At 38.3% G+C, this 22,548-nt stretch overlaps 1 protein-coding gene across 12 annotated transcripts in view; it reads left to right on the top strand.

Moving 5' to 3' along the window:
- Positions 1-22,548, top strand: part of CACNA2D1 (calcium voltage-gated channel auxiliary subunit alpha2delta 1) — a 433,632-nt gene that overhangs the window by 402,557 nt on the left and 8,527 nt on the right. For 5 of the 12 annotated variants that reach the window (XM_052789135.1, XM_052789134.1, XM_052789143.1 and 2 more), the window contains 12 exons: positions 270-373; positions 1,645-1,731; positions 2,099-2,166; positions 3,489-3,527; positions 4,778-4,849; positions 5,381-5,533; positions 5,624-5,676; positions 12,331-12,386; positions 12,530-12,659; positions 14,700-14,812; positions 17,859-17,941; positions 19,257-19,742. In XM_052789135.1, coding sequence (XP_052645095.1) covers positions 270-373; positions 1,645-1,731; positions 2,099-2,166; positions 3,489-3,527; positions 4,778-4,849; positions 5,381-5,533; positions 5,624-5,676; positions 12,331-12,386; positions 12,530-12,659; positions 14,700-14,812; positions 17,859-17,941; positions 19,257-19,415 — 1,117 coding nt within the window. In that variant the 3' untranslated portion in view covers positions 19,416-19,742. Of the gene's footprint in view, positions 1-269; positions 374-1,644; positions 1,732-2,098; positions 2,167-3,488; positions 3,528-4,777; positions 4,850-5,380; positions 5,534-5,623; positions 5,677-12,330; positions 12,387-12,529; positions 12,660-14,699; positions 14,813-17,858; positions 17,942-19,256; positions 19,745-22,548 lie in introns of those variants that run through there. The other 7 variants (XM_052789141.1, XM_052789144.1, XM_052789146.1 and 4 more) reach the window with 4 other exon arrangements.

Raw genomic sequence — 22,548 nt, 5'->3', positions numbered from 1 at the left:
TGTTGCAGTTATATTTGTGTCAATATATCTAAAAGTGATGAGACAAGATCTGTGTTGTTCCAAGAATACTATTTTCTTTTTTTTTTCAAAGTTTTTTTTAATAATTACACCTGGCAGTTAACCAGTGAAAGCTGACAAAGTCTGAGGACTATATGAATGAATCTCACATTATTTCCAACTGGGAAACATTTAAAAAAAACCCAACCCTGCAGCACAGCTTTAATGAGACTCTAACTATCTTTTTTTGATCACTATTTTTTTGTGATTAGGGCAGGAGAAGATTGGTTGGAAAATGCTGAAACTTATGAAGTCAGCTTCTATAAGCGGAGTTTAGATAATGACAACTATATTTTCACAGCCCCGTACTACAACAGTAAGTCATCACTGTTTTGAAATGTCAGAGCTAGCTAGTCCAGTATAAGTGTACTTGTGGAAGTTTCCCATACCGGTTGAGGACCCTGACAAAAGATGAGTGGGACGCTTCATAAGGAAAAAAATCTTTGGATGTCCCAAGTTTTTTCCATTATTAAGGAAAAGGTAGCTAGAAGGGCACTAAACAAGGGACATCATAATTTGTCATCAACTCTGGTGGCTCTGTAAGCTCAGAATTAACAAAGCAGAAAACATGCAGAGTACTGGTGTTCATTTATTATACGGAAATGCTGTTCTATAAAGATGCTTTGGCAGAATTATTTTAAAAGGAAGTGAAAGCAAATTGCACTCGGGGACAATATCACTACCTAAAAAAACCGTATTTGAGCTGAGTTCTCTATACTTCCTCAGCACCAAACCTAACTTGGGAGAGCGGGTATAAGGGACCAGAGTCCACAACTCTGTCCGCTGCACCACTGCTTAATTTAAACCTTGCTTTTGAATTCTGTTTCAAGTTGCTGTTATTCACCAAAACCAGTCTGTCTGAAATACTGTGATATTTAAAACCTATATATGCACAATAGTAAGTGCTCGTTACTGATGTGAGCAGCATTAACCTTGCCAAGCTTGCCTAAAAGCAGATGCTACCACAAATGACTTACTCCTCTCTTCAACATATGGGATCTTTTATTGCTGTTATTTCATACTTATTTATTGCATCTTTTCTCAATAAAATATTAACAAGGTAATTAACTAAATTCCCTGAAGCCTTTGTTGTTCCTTAAAGAGCTCCAGGGAACATACTTTTAACTTGCTTTTTCATACTAAGCAGTGTTGAAAACAGGCTGAACTCTGTCAGAGAAGTAATTGTTGGTTAGTGAGTGGTGTCAGTATACCCTGCGTTGAAAAATACACAGACGACAGCAGGATAAAATCTTTGGCTCTGATCCTAGTTTTAACAGAGCTGCTCACACGTGTAAAGCTATTCATGGCTCTGTTTACAGAAAAAAAAAAGGCTACGGTAACTTTATGAAGCAGTGAAACCGTGTACAAAAAGTGAATGAAGTAAACAAAAGTATTCTTAGTCATCCAGATGTTAGTGATCTGACCTATTACAGGTGATAAATGTGTAGTACAACTGGGTCACCGCTTTTGAATAAGGATTTTTTTTAATCATTCTGGGTATTTGAATAATCATTAATTTCAGTTTCAGGGGAAGAGGCTTTTATATCAACCTAACCATTTTTTTTTTCCCCCCTTCTATATTCTCAGAAAGTGGTGCCAATAGCTATGAAACAGGTATTATGGTAAGCAAGGCTGTGGAAATAACAATTAATGGGAAGCTTCTGAAACCAGCAGGTAAGATAGAGTGGTGCTGAAACTCTAAATAGATAAGTTATTAGGTTGTTGCTCAATTGAATTAGAAATTTAATTGAGATTTCAAAGGAATTTCACTTTATATAACATTCTTTTCTCTGAGTCTGTTTTAATCTTGCTAGTGGAAATCAAGCTAAAGATCTGGTTGTGTTTGAGTAAGAGTGCTTAATTTATTAGTCTCATGAAGGATGCTGGTGGTCAGACAACTGAACAAAAGTCATATTTTATCCTTTTCCAGTTTAATAATTTAGATGTTGTTATAATTTTTCCCTTTTTTTTTAGGATTCTACAGTTACCTTTTTTTTTTTTTTCATTTTACTAAAAAAGACTTTCATGTATTTCTTGTTAGTTGTTGGAATAAAAATTGATGCAACCAGCTGGATGGAAAATTTCACAAAAACCACAATCAAGAGCCTGGTAAGCAATTGACCAAGTCTTTTTTGAACTTTTTTTGCATTTCTCAAAGCTTCAGATGCAAATAGGTCTAATAGCTCTTTCTGCCAGAGTCACACTGATGTGTAGTTGCCAAGTAGTTGTGGTATTTAAATCATCCAAATGCACAAAAAAAATCTATGTTGAAATAGGCTGTATTTTGTACATGTCTTGTTTTCATAATTATAGAACATGGATAAAGACAAAGAAAAATTACATATTCCAGCCAGTAGGCTCCCTAAGATAATGCTGTAGCAGTGAATAAAGTCTGCAAAAGAATTGGTGATCTATTTTTACTTAATATGGAGGATGAGTAAGCAGTGAACAGTAAGGATTTATATTGCAACTAACATCACAGCATTTTAGCAGAACTTAATGAAATAGGTGCTTAGACCTTTCATTCCTTACATCTAATGCTTAGGTGTAAATGGGAAGGAGGAAAGACTGAATGGAAGGAAAATCTAAGGAATTAATAGTACATTGGGAAAGGAGAGGCACAAAATGAAGACAATTATGGAAGAATTGGATGAGGCAATGTTGCTTGGTTGGTTGTATATTAAGGGAATCGGTAACAGTGTCCGGCTGTTGTAGGTATTAGGGCTGTAGTTCAATGGGTGAGCAAATGCGTTGCCTAAACATCAGAACAGTTAAGGACAAAAATATGTAACTGAAAAAGAGAAAGAAAGAAGAATATCTCAGAATTAATTTGAGGTGAATGACTGCAGCATTATCTGGTAGTTGTTTTGCTCAGGACGTAATGCAAGGAGACAGTTATGTGTGTATGTATACACATATTGCAAGAAAAAGAGAAAAATGTGGTAGTAATCAAAGCCATAAAAGCTAACTGGAGATGATGGGCTCCCTTTATCACATGGGATTCCCATGCTTTGAGACTGGTGAATATTTTCATGGTCAAAAAAGATACTTGGCAGCATATTTTCTAGGCTTTCTTTCCATACTCTAAACACATGGAAATGTACATGTTCTTTCTCTTTAACTTTATATTCACAACACTGACATCCTGACAAGTCCTCTAAACTATTTATCTCTAATATATTGAGCATACTTAAAAAGGAAAATGTATCAGAGACTTTGTGAAAGACAGTAGAGATTGTGCTGTTGATAATTACTGAATGCAGGCTGTTCACAGACATACTTGTGATAAACAACACACATTCAAAATTAATTTAAGTTAATATACAGATATTGAAAATCAAATCACTTGTTCTTGTCTTGATTAATATCACTGCAAAATTCAGTTTCTTTGAAACATTTTTGTGAAGATTACTGTACTTCTGTTTTTTTAGTGCAACAGTGAAATCTGTGGCTGTGAGAGAAACAGTATGGTAAGAATATGTTCAGTTCATGAATATCTGATAGTTTATGAAAATTCACTCATTCTGTCTAGATCTATCTAAGATAATGATTCTATCATTATTATTTGAGGGTTAATTTTATAGAAAACAGGACTTAGTCATTTGTGTCTTGAGAAAGAGATGAATATTAGCATGGGAGGGGACGAAAGAGGGTATAAAAGTCAGGTGAAGTGGTTGTTGCAAGAATCGTTGCAATAAGGTTATGAGAACTAAAGGGAAGACAAAAATAGAGCAATATAGAAGGATGTGAAGAAAAATGTGAGAAAAATATAACAGTAATTTTCAAAGCAAGAGGGGAATCCTGCGGAAAGGGAATAATAATAATAAAAAAAAAAAAGCAACTGTGATAAAGAACACTAGAAGTACCTTAGGGAAGGGTAAATGCAAACTGAAAAGCACCAGAGTATGTGATGTGCCCTTCAACAGTCATTAGACATCCTTCTCTCCTCTGTTTCCATTCAGGATTTGGGGATCCCATAGCTCTGCTAGTACTCAGGAGAGCACAGCTTCAGGGGCTATCACAGTATCAGATTCTGCCATGTGCTTAAAAGCTTTCTCTGCTCAGGTCTTCTGTGAGTTCTTTTGTGGAGTGTGAAGATCATTAAATGCAAGAGTTACAGCAAAAAGGGTACTCTGGGAGGTTATCTATTTGGCCTCACTGCTATCTCTCCAATCTCTGACTGCAAGGATCTTTTACAAAGTGCAAAGCATAGGGAACCAGTGGGCCTCCCATTCCTGCACCTGACACCTGAAAGAAACCCGCTACAGTCCTTGGCAAGTGAAAATAATCATTACTAGCAAGCTGAGGGTCTGCCCTTCAGATTTTTGCCATTAAAAGCTGCAAATGGAAAAGGACTTTAAGCACGGCTGAAGCACATGAGAAGTTGAGGTCCCTTATTATGAGTTGAGATTCAGTTATAATCAGATTTAGTAAGGATATAGCACTCTTAGAGCTAACAAAGTATTGAGCAAATAAGAATTTACAAAACAACTTTTGTGAAATTAAGCCACAAATAAGCCTTTGATCTGTACAAACTTTTATAATACTGATAATTCTACTTATTATAGCTTAATATTGGCCCTTGGCTATGGGGTTGTGATTTAGCCTGAGCCACATAGATTTGAAGATACTTCTGAAGTGTTGAATAAAAAATAGTTTCTTACAGAGTGTTCTCTTGACAAATCCTTCCTGCAAAACATATTTTACTTTCTTACAATAGCATGTGGACTGTGTTATCCTTGACGATGGTGGATTTCTTTTGATGTCAAATCGGGATGAATATACACAACAGGTATGTATATTTTTAAGGACAAAACATGAAAAACAATAGGAAGAAGTTTTAACAGAAGAAAAAAACCAGCATTTCACTCTCAACTTTTCCAAATCAGAAAAAATTTGCTGTATCAGAAATTCCAGTTATTTTGTTAGTCTTTTTCACAGCCTTATTTATGGTTCAAGAATCCATACTTCTACCAAGTTGTGTTCTTTGTGCTCTGCCCTTAGGCTGGTAGGCTGCTGATGGACCTATGATGGTGAGGGCAAGTAGTATGGCATCCACACACTTTTTTTCTCATATTCCTCTTGCTCTTCCCTAAGCAGAGTGGTCTCATTGGTGGTGCATTTAATAATTACTGTCTAACTGGAGTTCTCCAACCAAGAGAAATAGTCAAACAAAGAAATAAATACATAAGCAGCACAACCGGGTGGGTTGTGTAGAGGAAAAAATAGTGTGTGTGGGAGGAAAATCAGAACTGCTCACTTTTTTATGAGAAAAAATACTTGGAAATACTTTAACTTCTCTCTGTATATTCTCCCTCATCAGATTGGAAGATTCTTTGGTGAAATTGATCCTGGCCTGATGCGAAACCTGATTAACATGTCCCTGTATGCCTTTAACAAGTCGTATGACTATCAATCAGTCTGTGATCCCGAAGAAGAACCAAAGCAAGGAGCTGGACTTCGTTCTGCTTATGTGGTCAGTAGTCCCTTATGTGGTGACTGACATTCCCTTAAAAGTCTGCAGGTGTTTATACAAATAACATAATCTCTGATGTTTTTTTCACAGCCTACAATAACGGATATTTTGCATCTAGGATGGTGGGCTTCAGCAGCTGCCTGGTAAGTACAAGTCTGTAGGAAATCTGTCTGTCCAAACTAGAATTATTAAGTGGGTTGAAACTGTATTAGTCTTTTTTTTCCTCTCCATAAAACTGCTCTGAACCCTTTGTTTCTGCAGTTTCTCATGGTGAAAATTCTTAGCTATGTCTCCAAACTCCTTGGAAAATTCAGTGTTCTGTCAACAGTTGAATTCAAAACTACTCTTGCCAGGTTTTGTGACTGTGTGTTCTGACTCTACAAACTCAGCTTCAGGAAGCAGAGTTGGGATTAATGGTCTGAGTCTGATTGGCAGGTGTGAAGGTTCAGATGAAATTATTACATTTAGAATTATCGATCACTTGGTTCCCTATTTCAGAATATCATCTTTCCTTTTTTCTAGCAAGAAGTCTCAAGAAAATCAATGTTTGCTTTTCAGTGAATCTTTTTACAAAAACTCGTGAATCATAGAATAGTTTGGGTTGGAAGGGACCTTTAGAAGTCATCTAGTCCAACTCCCTCCTGCCATGAGCAGGGACATCTTCAACTAGATCAGGTCACTCAGAGCCCCATCCAACCTGACTTTGAATGTTTCCAGGGACGGGGCATCTACCACCTCTCTGGCCAACCTGTTCCAGTGTTTCACCACCTTCATTGTAAAAAATGTCTTCCTTATATCTAGTCTGAATCTACCCTCTTTTAGTTTAAAACCATTACTCCTTGTCCTATTGCAACAGGTCCTGCTAAAAAGTTTGTCTCCATCTTTCTTATAAGCCCTCTTTAAGTATTGAAAAGCCTCAGTAAGGTCTCCCTGGAGCCTTCTCTTCTCCAGGCTGAACAACGCCAACTCTCTCAGCCTTTCCTCACAGGAGAGGTGTTCCATTCCTCTGATCATTTTTGTGGCCCTCCTCCGGACCCGCTCCAACAGGTCCATGTCTTTCCTGTGCTGCGGGCTCCAGAGCTGGACACGGTACTCCAGGTGGGGTCTCACGAGGGTGGAGTAGAGGGGCAGAATCACCTCCCTCAACCTGCTGGCCATGCTTCTTTTGATGCAGCCCAGGATACAGCTGGCCTTCTGGGCTGTGAAAGCACATTGCTGGCTTATGTCCAGCTTTTCATCCACCAGTACTCCCATGTCCTTCTTGGCAGGGCTACTCTCAATCCCTTCATCCCCCAGCCTGTGTTGATACTGGGGTTTCCCCAACCCAGGTGCAGGACCCTGCACTTGGCCTTGGTGAACCTCATCAGGTTCACATGGGCCCACTTCTCGAGCTTGTCCAGGTCCCTCTGGATGGCATCCCATCCCTCAGGCACGTCAACCACACCACTCAGCTTGGTGTCGTCTACAAACTTGCCGAGGGTGCACTTGATCTCACTGTCTATGTCACTGATGAAGGTATTAAACAGTACTGGTCCCAGTACAGATCCCTGAGGGACACCACTTTTCACCAATCCCCATCTGGACACTGACCCATTGAGCACTACCCTCTGAATGCGACCATCCAACCAATTCCTCATCTACCGAACAGTCCACCCATCAAATCCATATCTCTCCAGTTTAGAGAGAAGGATGTCATGGGGGACCGTGTCAAAGGCCTTACAGAAGTTTAGATAGATGACATCTGTAGCTCTTCCCTTGTTCACTGATGTAGTCACTCCATCATGGAAGGCCACTAGGTTGGTCAGGCAGGACATATCCTTGGTGAAGCCATGCTGGCTGTCTCCAGTCACCTCCCTGTCCTCCATGTGCCTTAGCATAGTGTCTAGGAGGATCTGTTCCATAATCTTCCCAGGCACAGAGGTGAGGCTGACAGGTCAGTAGTTCCCACAGTCCTCCTTTCTTATGCTTTTTAAAAATGGGTGCAATGTTTCCCTTTTTTCCAGTCACCAGGGACTTCACCTGACTGCCATGACTTTTCAAATATCATGGAGAGTGGCCTGGCAACTACATCAGCTATTTCCCTCAGGACTCTGGGATGCATCTCATCAGGTCCCATAGACTTACGTATGTTCAGGTTCCTCAGGTGGTCACGAACCTGATCTTCTCTTATGGTGGGAGGGACTTTGCTCCTGCAGTCCCTGTCTTGTGGTCCATCCACTTGAGAGGTGTGGGAAGAGAGGTTGCCAGTGAAGACTGAGGCAGAAAGGCTGTTGAGTACCTCAGCCTTCTCCTCGTCCATTGTGACCAGTTTGCCAGTCTTGTTCATCAGGGGGGTATGCTTTCTCTGACCGTCCTTTTCTGGCTGACATACCTATGGAAGCCCTTATTACTCATTGCATTCCTTGCCAAGTTCATCTTCAGCTGTGCCTTGGCCTTCCTGACCCCATCCCTACACAACCGGGCAGTGTCTGTATAGTCTTCCCAGGATACCTGTCCCTGCTTCCACTGCCTGTGCATTTCCTTCTTGCCCTTTAGTTTGACCAGCAGGTCTCAATTCAGCCATGCCAATCTCTTGCCTTCCTTTCCTGATTTCTTACATCTGGAGATCAAGAGCTCTTGCGCTCCATGGAAAGTGTCCTTAAAGATCTGCCAGCTCTGTTCTGCTCCCTTGTCCCTGAGGGCAGTTTTCCAGGGGGTCCTATTGACGAACTCCTTGAACAGCTGGACTTCTGCTTCCCTAAAATTCAGGGTCCTGACTTTACTCTTTCCCTGACCCATATCCCTCAGGAGTGTGAACTCCACCAGTGCATGATCACTGCAGCCCAGGCTGCCTCCAATCTTGACATCACTGACTTGCTCATTTGCATTGGTGACCAACAGGTCCAGTATCACATCCCCTCTGGTAGGGCTGTCTATTACCTGGCTTAAGAAGTTATGCTCAATGCATTCCAGGAGTCTCCTGGATTGCCTATAGCTCACCATCTTACTTTTCCAGTAGATGTTGGGGTGGTTGAAGTCCCCCGGCAGGACAAGAGCCTGCAAGCGCAATGCCTCCTGTAGCTGGAGTAAGAAGTCTTCGTCCATAGGCTCCCCTTGATCGGGCAGCCCATAGTAGACACCATCCACAAGGTTGCCTTTGTTGCCTCAGTCTCTGATTCTTACCCATAAGCTTTCAACCTCTTTGTGGCTATTCTTCAGAGACAGCTCTTCACACTCTATCCATTTCTTGATGTAGAGGGCAATGCCTCCATCCCTCCTTCCTTGCCTCTCCCTTCTGAACAGCCTGTAGCCATCGATAGCCACACTCCAGTCGTGGGATTCGTCCCACCAAGTTTCAATAATGGCAACTAGGTCATAGCTTTCTAGCAGCACGTTGGCTTCCAACTCCTGTTTGTCGCCTGTGTTGCATGCATTGGTGTAGGGGCACTTCAGCTCGGCTGTCGGCCGTGCCACCTTCTTAGAGGAACACCCCTTAATTCCTTTGAGGTATTTCACTAGTGTTTCCCTGTTGGCTCCTTTTACCTCAGGAGCCCCTGGCTCATCTCCGTAAGACTTCAAGTGTGCTGCCGTGTAGACAGCATGTCTCAGAGCCACAGGCTGAGGGCCCTCACTAGCACCCCATCCCTCTAACCTTGGTGTATCATCCCACAGCTTGTCACAGGCAAGCCTGATATTATCCCCCTCCCCCTTCAAGTCTAATTTAAAGCCCTGTCAATGAGCCTCGCTAGCTTGTGAGCAAAGAAGTTTCTCTATTACAAAATGTAAAGAAGTTTTGCTTCAGGATGCAGAATAACCAATATGTTATCTGATGGCACAGTTCAGTGTAAGGTTTTCGTGATAATTATTAGCTGGTTCTTTGAAATGGAATGTGAAAAGCACTACTGAACTATTTCAAGGAAGCAAATATATATAAAACATTTTGGATAATTCTATAGTCATTGTCCTAGCATTTTCTATAGCTGAGGGGAAAAGTTAGTATATTTGGACTGTTGTGGAGTTTTGGGATTGACCTTGAGAGAGGCAGGATTGCACCAGTAATTACATTTATCTTTCTGTCGTGGTTTAACCCCAGCCAGCAACTAAGCACCACGCAGCCGCTCACTCACTCCCCCGCCACCCAGTGGGATGGGGGAGAAAATCAGGAAAAGAAGCAAAACCCGTGGGTTGAGATAAGAACAGTTTAATAGAACAGAAAAGAAGAAACTAATAATGATAATGATAACACTAATAAAATGACAACAGCAATAATGAAAGGATTGGAATGTACAAATGATGCGCAGTGCAATTGCTCACCACCCACCGACCGACACCCAGCCAGTCCCCGAGCAGCGATTCCCCGCCCCCACTCCCCCCAGTTCCTATACTAGATGGAACGTCCCATGGTATGGAATACCCTGTTGGCCAGTTTGGGTCAGGTGCCCTGGCTGTGTCCTGTGCCAACTTCTTGTGCCCCTCCAGCTTTCTGGCTGGCTGGGCATGAGAAGCTGAAAAATCCTTGACTTTAGTCTAAACACTACTTAGCAACAACTGAAAACGTCAGTGTTATCAACATTCTTCACATACTGAACTCAAAACATAGCACTGTACCAGCTACTAGGAAGACAGTTAACTCTATCCCAGCTGAAACCAGGACACTTTCACAATCAGAATACTGGATACTTTTTAAAACTAAAGATCCATTTAGGAGCTTTCTTTTCTTTTGACTTTGGTTTGTGCGTTATTAATAATAGCCACAGAAATAATTTTACCTATTTCAGAGCCATGTAGAGAGACATCCCTATCACCTGCTTCCTCCAGCACCACATTCAAATAAGTATGATGTAACACTTTTTCACTGGTGTGAATTGCACCCCTGGAGACTGTTCCTTTTTCTAAAGTTTCATGGTGCCTATTTTTTTATAATAATTATCAAGCTGGAGTAAATTACCTACTTTATGAAGCTAAGAGCTAAAATATATAGCAGCTGAACAAACATGTATTTATTTTCTCACAGATAGCTCTATGAAGATTGTATGTTGGATTTTATTGTCAGTTACATTTTGTTAACAGCAACAGCAAAAATCTCGGTTTTCTTGGACAACAGCAAACCTCAAACACTGGAGATGGGCAATAATCCAGAAGAGGAACTTGAGCTCTTCTCAAACAGAGAAACTTTAGTTTATCAGTGTTCAAATCAGACTCAGTGGTCTGGACTCAATTTAGACCCGAGTTTTATTTTGTGTGATGTTTAACTTGAAAGTACCACATGAAAGTACTTTCTATGGACATGTTTTTAATGGAATCTAGGTCAGAAGCAGGCAGAGAAGGCCATTAAGCAAGCAGAATGAAAAGGACTGACCAAAAATGGTTTCAGTGAGGCACCTGGCAAACACAAATGCAGGGAAATAAGAGAAACCAGGTTATTAAAGAAAACTATAGTGTTTCAGGCAACAAAGTGGGATAAAGGTGTGAGTGATAATTTTCAAAATTGATATGGGATACATCAGCATTTAGTTAAGAGAGTACATATCATTTCTCCTCCATGCTCTTTTAACTCAGAAGATTTTACCATTTTCCCAGGCTGCCTATTTCACTCATTTCCCTGTAAATTCTGTGGGAAGCCCTTATGAAGGATTACTATTTTCTGTCAGCAAATTGCATCACTGTTGAATGGCATCAGGTCTCTTCTCATCCATGACAATTGTTATGCTGTCCCTCTGATGATTCATGGCACAAAGCTGTGGATGTGAATCCAGAGCTCCTTCAGGCAATGCCTTCACTGGAAAGGTGACAGATTCAGTTTCTTTACATGTGGATCATGCTGGATAAGGAGAAAAGGAAAAAATTGTGGAGGTTGAATAAAGTTATTGGTTTAGTGGGCATGGACGATGGTTGGACTCGATGATCTTGAGGGTCTTTTCCAACCTAAATGATTCTATGATTCTATACAGTTCCTTCTTTCTGCAGAACAGGCATTAGAACACAATGAGATGAGGAGAGATCAGATCATATTTGTAGGTAGAAGCAAACCTAAAACATGATGACAGGAAACTACAACTTAGGAAAGTTTAAGCAGAAGCAGGGAGTCAAGGAATATAACTGTTGCAATTCCTGTTTTGACAGGTTGGTAGATGAGAAGGGGGCCATGTATGTGGCAAGCTGGTATTTGTTTCAAGTAAATAGGAAAAATATGATGATGAGTGAAGAAAAATAATTTGAAATAAATGGAGCTCTTTAAGCCTAAGTATTTAGGCAGCATCTAGGAGGAAAATATATTCTATACCTCAAGAGCAGGAATAGAGATGATTTTAAAAGTCAACTGCTACAGTAAGGATTTTTATAATATACTTGTAATATTCCAGTGTTTGTCTCCTTTTCAGCATTTTAATGAACCTTAATCAGTGTAAAGTATCTAATTCAGGAACATTTTCCCTGAGTGTGTTCAAAAAGAGTTCTGGTTGGTTTAAGTGTTAGAGGAACGCCAACACGCCTCTTCCACCTCCTACAGAGGTATAAAAGGAGGACATGGATGGCATGATAACATTTCCATTATGTGAGTTATGGGCACAAAGGATAGCAAATCTCAACAGTAGAAGAAAATATTAGTGTGAAAGAAGACCTGGGAGAAAGTGTGAAAAGAAAACCAGAGTCAAGCTGTAAGGTTTAAGGAAACACAGCTTTAATAACTGGCAAAAGCATAATAAGCCATGATGTTTTTGTTGTTAATAACTCTTATTTGAGTAGTTTTTAAGGATCCATTAAAATACAAAGCAGACAAAGAGCCTTTAACAAAATATATATTGTCTTTCTGTGTTCAGGTCTATCTTACAGCAGCTGTTTTTGAGCTTGACTTTTCCACGTTTCCTTGAAGCAGGTAAGTCAAGAGAATGTTAAAGAGTCAACTTTGAGTGAAGTAGAAGGTAAGAATCTAGGCTGGGGGCCATATTTGGATGTCCCCATTGCATCTGTGACTTAAAAATGTCATTGTTTATTTATTTATTTTCTTCTTTCTGTCAGCTGATATGGAAGATGATGATTTCAGTGCTGCTCTGCCTAAAACAAGCTGTATCACTGAGCAAACTCAGTATTTCTTTGAAAATGATGATAAATCCTTTGGTGGGATTGTAGACTGTATAAACTGCTCCAGGTAAAATTTCTTCAATATAAATAATAAATTTTGGATATTCATTTATTTTACAAAAGTTAATGACACTATTATAAGAACAAAAAACATATTTTTGATTACTTACATCAAACTTACGTAAGCAAGACAGAGAAGTATATAGGCAGTAAAATCATAAATTGCATTCTCTTTGTATTTGTTTAGAATTAATTTTAATTTTAATAATTAAAGAATTAAAAAAAAATTTTAGTCAAATTTTTGTTTTATAGTCTCTATATGCTCCATTAAAATTGTATTTCTATCCCTGTTACAATTTGTTTTCCTTTAATTTATTACGTGAACTTAAAGGCGTTCTGCAATATTCAGGAGTTTATTTTCTTTAATCTGGTTGTGTATTGGAATTTTTGATGGTCAAGAAGATTATGCAATTTATCTTCAAATTTACCTTCTAGTCAACAGTGCTCAGGATTTATGAGCTGTGGGTCTTATTAAGCAAACCATGCTGTTTTGTTTTGTGATTAAAAGAATTACTCTTCAGGCTCCATGTGCCTATTCAAGATGATGTTTAATGTTATGTTAAAAAAATTGGATACTTCAGAAACATAGCAACTTGGACCTAGTTCTGTGTTTCGTACAAAAGCCTGCTGGGTTGAAGGTTTGCATACATTAGGAGTTTATGAAAATGTCTTAGAAATTAAAATTAACAGTCAGATTTCAAACTCCTTGAAGACAGTATTTCAAGCCAAGAAAGAAAGACAACGGACACTGGAGAATGGTGAATACAGCCAAAACATGCAGGCATTTTTTCCCACCTCCATACTTCCTCCTCCATGTTGTTAGTATGTCTGGTACCTGGTTGTGCAGAGAACTCATTAAGCTGGGTTTTTTGGTTTTGTTTTTGTAGGGGTTTTTCCTTTGGTTTTTGGTTGTGTTGGTTTTTTTAATCTGGAGAGTTTTCAGAAGAGTTCTTTAGTTCAGTTTACTGAAAGACTACAGATATTATTATGCTAATATTGCAAAAATAGTGCCACAGTGTGGGAATGAGTATGAAAGGACAATTTAAGCTTGTTAAAACAACCAGATATGTAATCACAACATCAGTTATTTAATTAACAGTTATTTTGTCCTCTTGTTGTACCCAATCAGTGGTACAAACTCATCATCTATGAAATTTCAGAAATAATCCTATCAATTCACACCTAAGTAATAAAACTCTGCTTATATGGAGTGGTAACCACCTATATGAAAAGACTTGCTTGTTATTTTATATGTGTATGAAAATGTATTTAGAATTCACTAAAAGCAATTAACCTGTTAGATTGTCCTAAATTTACCTTTCTTTGACAGGTAGAATGTTTTTTATTAATGACTAAGAAATATTATGATTTCTTTCTCTGCTTTTTTGAAGGTCTGCCTGCCTTTCAGTAAATTTAAATTGTACATGAAAATTATCCTTGAAAAATCCAGAAATATCCTTACCTTTAGTATCTAAGGCATGAAGTGTAGTATCTATAGTTTAAAGGTATAATGCTGCCTATTCAATTATTTATAAATTGAAAATGACCCTACTAACTTAAAAGCCTTTTGTGGAATTATATGTACATAAAAATACAACAAACACACATCCAATACATAGCATACATACCCTAAACCTCTTTCTCACCCTTCTTACAGACAGGTTTATGTGTTGGGGTTTTGTTTGTTTGGTTGGTTGGTTTTGTGGTTGGGGGTTTTCTCAGTGTTGTCAGGGGAAGAATTGATGCTGAACTGATTTTATTTCTCAGTACAGCTACTGTTATAGCAGTACAGACCTAGCTATTAACTCAATTAAAGTCACTTTATGCTCTTTTCCTTTTTTCCCACTAAGTCGTCTAGCTGAAAGGGGGAACTGTGGAAATGACGAAAAGATTACAAAATTTGTTATAAATGTTTCTTGCTGTTCATTAATGGAAAAGATAAACAGCAGCAGGCAGACTAAATCGATGAAGTTGGATTACTTTTATTCCTTCTCAAATGGATTTCCTTGCTTCATTTAAACATAGGGTTTTTGGGGCTTTTTTCCAGACTTTATCATGCAGAGAAGATTTCAAACACCAATCTAGTATTCATTATTAGTGACAGCCAACTGCTGTGCCGCTCCTGTGACCCAAAGCCACTGATGCAAGCGGAGAAGCCGGGTATCCTTTAAAATCACATTATTTAGTAGTGTGGATTGATTTTTGGCTATGATATACTGGAATATATTTGTAAAAAAATGGCCTGTTTATGTACATATTAGTGTCATGATTGCCACTGCAGAACTTGAAGCAGCAGATATTTGTGGGTGATATCACAACTCATCTGAGGCAGCAGTCATTGAGGTAGAGAGCAAAGCTGTTATTTGTGAGGACTTAAATAGAAATGGGCTCACAGGAACTTAATGAAGTTTCCAAAAGGCAGATGCAAAGTCTTGGATCCAGGACAGAATAACGACATGCAGCTGGACAGAGTGACTAGAAGCAGCTTTGCAGAAAAGGACTTGAGTGAGGAACATGATGGACAAGAAGCTGAACATCAGTTGGCACTATGCCTTGCAATAAAGAGGGTCAGTAACATCCTGGACTATGTTAGCTAGAGTATAGTCAGCAGGTTGGGAGAATTGATCCATCCTGTCTCTTCAGCAGTAGTCAGCCCACACCTGGAGTGCTGTGTACAGCTTGGGGCTCCCCAGTACCACACTGACATACTGGAGGAAGTCCAGTGAAGTGCCACCAAGGTGGTTGGCATCTGGAGCACAGGACAGGCAAGGGGAGCCTGAGAGTCCTGGGTTTGTTCAGCCTTTAGAAAAGACAAGGGTATGCCTGTCTAGAGAAATAACAAAAAAGGGTGACACCAAGATAAGAGTGTTTGGTCCTGAAAAGTTGGGATGCTGCACTGATGCCTGCAACATGGAGGTGAAGTGATGGAGGAACTTTAGTGTGTGCTCAGTGCCAATAAGAACTGCTTATTTCTTGTGGAAACTGCTTTAACCATCAAAGGCTAAAATTTATCCAGCTGCTAGCATAGAATTTCTTCAGAGCTGACTGGAGACATAGGTGGCATACATGCTGAGCAGAGCCCTTGCAACACATGCATTAAAATTAAAAGCATGTGGAAAGTTACTCTAATTTACAACCACCTTCATGCCAATCTCTGTGCCTTTAGCCTGTTCACTCCAGTAGCTACCTATGGGTGATGGTGATAGAAATACATAAAACCAACATACACATATTCTAGGCCAGGAGAAATTCACCTCAATTTTTCTCTGCTATATATGCTTGAGGATAGTATGCCAGAGATGGTAAATCAAATCATAATTTGTATTATTATGACAGAATATGGAAAACGATTAGTAATTCCTTTGTGCATGTCAGGAAGTTAGTTGAGACAGCCTCTCCCATTCCTGAAAGAAAAGCAGGTGGTAGTAGAGATGACTGTGTTTCTTTGGCAAAAGCAACGTGCTCATTGCTACATTAATAAAACTCGAATTCCATCTACGCTTGGGCTGAAAAGGAAGTTACATTGGGGTGGAAGCAATATCCATGTCATCACAGAACTATGTAAACACAGCCAAATATTCTAATTGGCTCCAGTCCATGACAGTTTGATTAACTGTTGCCACTGTCTGAATTTATAGACAGCACTTGCTATAGAAAATGAAGCACGTTTGATGGGAAATGGGCACATGATTTGCATTTCCTTGTGGGGCCCAAACCTTCTAGAAAGCAGTAAATGACCTCAAATCGCAGCCAGAGCAGCTGGGTGGGCTTATATTGACTAAATGAACTATTTTATTTTTGTTCCAACTGTGCAGTACTAAGCTATTCTCTCTTTTATATAACTAAGATACATTGTGAAATGCAGATGTAGCATAGCATCACACAAGCAGACAGAGTGACCTTTGGGTGCTATTCAGATGGTTATTATTAGACTCTGCTTCCTTCTGGCTGGTACAGCTCTGCTTGTGCACATGGTCTTTTAGAAAATATTTCTACGTTTCGACTTCCCTTTCAGCTGGGCCCCGGCAGAGGGAAGGGGAGCTGAATCTGATAACGTCTGAATGAAGACAGATGTAGATCTGTAGAACGATTCCCCATCCTCTTGCCTTCTCTTCCACTGGGCATCTCCACTCATTGCAATGAAGCTCCTGTAGTACTCCACAGTAGTGCATGAATAGGATTGCTTCAAGTATAAGTTAGAGGTACTAAGATAGATAGGTAAAGTTTTGGTGCTCAATTTTTTTAAAAACACTAGCTTAGCTTTAATGAGTGTACTACCAAGAGTGGAATAAAAAAAGCTTAACATACTGAATGGTAATATAAGCAGGTTCCAACAGAAGATGGTTTTGCAGTTTACCATATCTGTGCCTTTCAAGTATGCTTCAATGATTTGTGTCCCTTGTTAGCCTGTGGCAAATGTGAATTATAGTATTTATACTTAAATTCAGAGATGTAAGCTAAAGCATTACCTCGTGTTTACAGTTAGCTAATTAATAGCATGTCACTGCTCCCATTTCTAGCCTGCTGTTCTGGTGTTAGTTTGGACAGCATTTTCTCTGTCTCCTTTCATCACTGAAATGCTAATGAGATCTGATTAGGTTTTCTGTCATTCACTATCAAAGCCGACAGTGGGATGATCTTGTCTATGATATTTGGGGTAATATAGGTGTACACATAGTAAAACCAGTAGTTCTTATATGCCTTCCTGCAATTTTCAGCCTGTATATACCATTACTTTTCCAAACAGGCTTCTTCACTTTTACTGTGTATCTTCATTTTAGCAGAATAACTCGATGGTAACATATGCTATAACCAATCAGCACCATTGAAACTCTACTACTTGATCAAATAATTTCTGTAATATTTATGCAATGGTAATAAAAGCAATACAGAAAATCTTAAAAAACCTCAGCTTTTATTTTTATTTTGTGTACGGTTCTGGAAGTACCGGTTCTAAAAAGTCATGCGGGATGTTTATTTTCTTGATTAAAGCAGTGTAAAAAAAAGGGTATTTGATTTTGATTTATGTGGACAGTTGGGTTGGTTTGGTTTTCTTTAATTTGAACAAGGAACTGTGACTATTGATGTTTATTTCAGTACTATCTAAATTAGCATAAAACTTCTCTCTCAAAAGTAAAAACAAAATGTTAATCCTGCTAATGTACAATGCACAAAAAACAGTCATGCTCCTTAACCAGAGAAACAGATGAAGGGCCAAATCCTTGTGAAATGGTCAAACAACCTAGATACAGAAAGGGTCCTGATGTCTGTTTTGATGAAGCCAAACAGGTAAAATTGAAGTTGTAAGACTTTTAAGACTATCGTTAAAAACAATTGTAGAGCTGTTTTAGAAGAGCAGTGAAAATTATGTTTAAGAGTACCTTGATGCCTGATAACCTATCTATCACTAAACATACTGTTCACTCTAGACCATAGCCACTCTATTTCAAGTATCCCATGATTAACATAAAATTAACAGCTGCTTTCTTATCTGCCTTTCCTATAACCATTGCACTTTCACACATGATTCCCACTAAAAAAAAACCACCAGCGAGCATAAAACTGATGGTCTCTGTACAATGCTGTGAAATTCAGTTCTTCTATGTCTTTCATGAATAGATCATAATCCTGACTTAGAAGTAGTATTTTTATATTAGAGTTTCCAAATATTATTTAAGGTGTTGTTAAATGATTGAAAACAGTATATCTGGTTTATGAAGTTGTTCCTCTTAGAAATTATCCAAATGTGTATTGATCTTAGGTCACATTCTTAACAGGTATAAAAGTGCATTTCTTTACTGAAATCAGCAAAACTATGCTGCTTAGTACTCCCTGTATTGTATACGTTACAGTTTTGAAGGAGAAAAATCATAACTGTGCCACATATATAAATTATTTTGAATATACTCTCTGTCTTACCTTTCAAAATACTGTATGAAAGGGGATATGTTGAATTCAAATTGTTCAAAATAAATTTCAAGTCAAAAAGTAGTGAACAGGGAAGTACCTGCCATTATATAAAATAAATATTTTTTAAATGCATTTGTAATGCCTCATCCCATTTCTGCAAAGGAAAGATTGTCCAAAACTAGCGCAGTTAGCTGGCTATAGCTGCTGTATACCGAGTTTTGTTCCAGTATATTCTCTGCTTTTCTTTAATGAGGCACAGTTACTGAGATGTCAGTAGTGTTAAAAAAGTCCGGACAGTCGGGATTCAATGCATTTTTCTAGTAACCAAATTTCATTTTTAAAACAGAAGCCTGCTTACTGGCCAACAAAGGTTAAACAAAGTTGAAAAAACATCCAAAAGCTATTTGGCCATTGTAAATATTCCAAATCATCCTGATACGATTGTGTGTGAAAGTACAACTCTTGCTCACTAGCTTGATGTGCTAATCAGTGTGTAAGTCATGTGTTTTGTAACAGTGGATTGTTTTGGTTAAGTTTATTTGCAAAATTTGCTGTGAATCTCTTGCTCTTGGGTGGATGCTTTCACATTAACTCTGCTAACTGCCAGCAATCTGCATGATATCTCATCTTGTATGTCTTTTTTTCTGTGTTTTCTTTCCTTTCCTCTACTTGCTACTTTGCCCGTTATTAATAGGATCAGCCTATATGCACAACGAGTCGTGCCTCTGCCATGACGTCCGCTCCTATCTTCATTTTTCTGCAAGTTTTCATGTGGTGTGGATGGTCAGTTACTTTCTCTAATTTTTTGTTTTGTTCTTGGCTTAAAAAATTAGCTGACTTTTTTACTTACTGAGCATACAAAAGAAAACAGAATGAAGCGAGTCCCAGAAGCAGCAATCTGGAGCAAATTACTCTTGCAATATTAAGGGAAATTAAATATGAAAAAACTCTGTCTGGAGCCTTATAAATCACAATTACAGAACACAAGGGCCTCTCCCATAGCAAATACAAAGACATGGGAACCTGTTGGGTTTATATGGTTGGCTCTTTGAGATTGCACATGTACCAACTGAGTCAGTGTCATTCCCTTCAAAACATTTTTCCCTTGTCCCTGTTAAAATGAAACAGAAGAAGAAAGTTTTCTGCACAGAGACAAACAAAGGTACAAAGTAATTACAAGAGACTATAATACCTGTGAAAATAAAGCTGTACTTAGGGATAGCAAGGATAAGTGCTCTGTGAAAGAGTAAGTGTTGCTATTGGGAAGACTAAGGAGTTTTCACTGCATTCAAATTAACACAAGTGTTGATGGAAGGTAATAGTGTGCATCAATTTTGTTAAACTATGAATTCACTAAAATCATATTTTTACTTTTTAATTTTTTCCAACCTAAACATGTTCATTGCCTAATTGCAGTAGAAGGTGTTTTTTTTCCTTCTACTGAAATACATGGATACATGAAGGCCTGCATGTTGACCTAGTGCAGACTCTGGGGTTCATAACGAAAGCCTTGACATTTTAGATTTTGTTGCATTTAATGGTGTGAGAGTGTGCACTGCTGTGCTAGTGACATGTATGCAAGAGAACTGCTGATCTAAAGAGAATAAAATTCATGACCTTGTACACTGGAGGGCTTTCTGATCAATATTATTACTCAGAAAACCACTAGAGGGAGATACTAACATATCTATCAAAGTAAAGCCAACATGAGTGGCAGAAATGGACACTTAGAGGTCATTTTTCACAGTTAGTGTAGTAAAATACTGAAAATTCTAACAATTTAGAATACTCATTTTCTCAATAATTTATATTCTCTTTATACTTGGGTGAAGGCTCAATTAATATCACTCAAACATCAGTGAAAAAATCTTAAAGTTCTGTTTAACAGCTGTATTTGAGTAATTTTGAAGTTTCCTATTCTGTATTTAAATGATCTAATTACTAGCAAACCTAGGCACTTGCACAGCCATGGCTAAAGGTTGTAAGGAAGGGTGAAAGTCCCTTCTCCCAAGCCAGTGGTATTTCACATTAAAATCTAGAAGATTAACATCTCATGTTCTTACTCACGCAATTTGCTCTACAAGTAACCTTATTTTAATTAAAAGGCTACTGTGCAATGTACATAAAGCAGCAGAGACTCACCTTGAGCTGAATTCTTTGTGTCCAAAATGGTCTTTCTGCTCAAGAAGGCAAACCAAAATACTGGGAAACCCACTAAATATAATTTTAGCTGATAGACTTTTGGCAGCAGAAAGTTATAAAGGTAATTTTGTTCATCCATCCTGTTTTTAATAACTTTGTGATTTTGGAAATGAGTTCTCACTGGACATTAATCTGTGTAGTTTTATTAAAATCACTGAAGCCAACACAGATACAAACCAGCTGATCAGGTTCAATAACAGCAGCTGTTTTGTTTTGGTTTTTTTTTTTCATCAAGGGTAACAAAATAGTCTTTATCACCCCCTTGAATAGCTTGCTCTTACTTTGTACATGCACATTGGTTTTGTTTGCCATAGCTGAGAATAAAGAGAAGAACTCTACAAGTTTTTAGCTCCTTCTGGGAATGTCTTATTTCCATCAGCTCCCAGGGATGTCAGTGGGAGCTTTGAGAGTGATTAGCAGCCCAGACAACTGTATACATCTTGATGGATTGGCTGTGTCCCTGATCTATGTGTGGGGAGCTGTACAGCTTTGACAGCTTCATGTGGTAGTCCAGACAAAAGAGGGTAACACAAAACTTGTGAAAGGCCATGCATTGGAACTTGAAATGACTCTTCAGTAAAAGCAAAGGTGTTCGCTGTGCAATGTGAAGCACTTAAAATATATGCTTATACAAGGTGTAAATTTTGAAGTAACCAGTTGATATCAAAGGCCAGATCAGAAGCTCTTTGGCAGATACTGCTGTTTTATCCTTTTTATAGTCAGTGTAGCACAATGGGTTCTAATAAATTATTAAGGTTTCAAGACAAAGTTTTAGTAAATTAAGTAGTTATAGTGTACTTCTAAAGGAGTCGCAAGTATGTTTATAGACTTAGACATGTATGTGTATGTATATAAGTATTTATATTTCCATGTGTGTCTTCAAAATTTTGGACTGTCCCTGCCTTCAAGGAAATGTTGATATATAGCAACGAGTATGTGGGTTTGATACCTAACAATGAATATATGGTTTTATAAAAGCATTCATTTCCACTCTGCAAGTGCTGAATAATTTTCACAGTGTGTGATGTTGTAAAATAAGCCTCTCTAGAGTTATCATAGTAAGGCATGACATGAAGGAGATGACATTTGGATTTGATGCTTCTCTACCTCAAACATGCAAGGAAATTTGACATGTGACTTATTAATGCAAGAAATGTGATACGCTTCTAATGAAATGAAACTGCCTAAAGAGGATTCTTTCCAATTTCTTTACCAATTCTTTCTCTCTTCAAAGAGAAATAACATACAGAATATTATTTTGAAGACAACAAAGAGAGGACTTCCCCAATGGATCTGTTGGTTATTCAGGTTTTCTCTGTGACTAATGTAGTAGTGACTAATGTCATGGGCCGGAAAATTTCAGTGAAACTGCTTAGAAATAGTTCAGTGTCTAGTTGCACTGGCAGAGGTAAAGATAAGACAAGGTAAAGATAAGACAAAATGATGCTATATAATTTGTTATAAGAAATTTTATAAGAAATCTCAAACCCAACATTTACAGGAAGCAGTTGAGTAGTTTTCTTAAAGCTCAGGAATAGGAGAAGTGTTTTCAAAAAACACATTTTTAAGACCATTCAAAACTGATGTTTTGCTCAATCTGGTTCCAAATTAATGATGGTATCCCACTCATTTTCATAAAAGTGTTGCTTTTTTGAATTTATGTAAAACAGCATGTAATCAGACTTTCTCCTTTTTTTTTTACATTTCTTGTAATTTTCACAACAGTTAAAGCACACAAGAAAATTACAATGTGCAATGCTGGGGAGGAAAAGTAATTTAGATAG

The sequence above is a fragment of the Harpia harpyja genome, chromosome 6 (assembly GCF_026419915.1).
Source record: "Harpia harpyja isolate bHarHar1 chromosome 6, bHarHar1 primary haplotype, whole genome shotgun sequence".
NCBI lineage: Eukaryota > Metazoa > Chordata > Aves > Accipitriformes > Accipitridae > Harpia > Harpia harpyja.
This window is presented reverse-complemented; position numbering and strand designations above follow the sequence as displayed.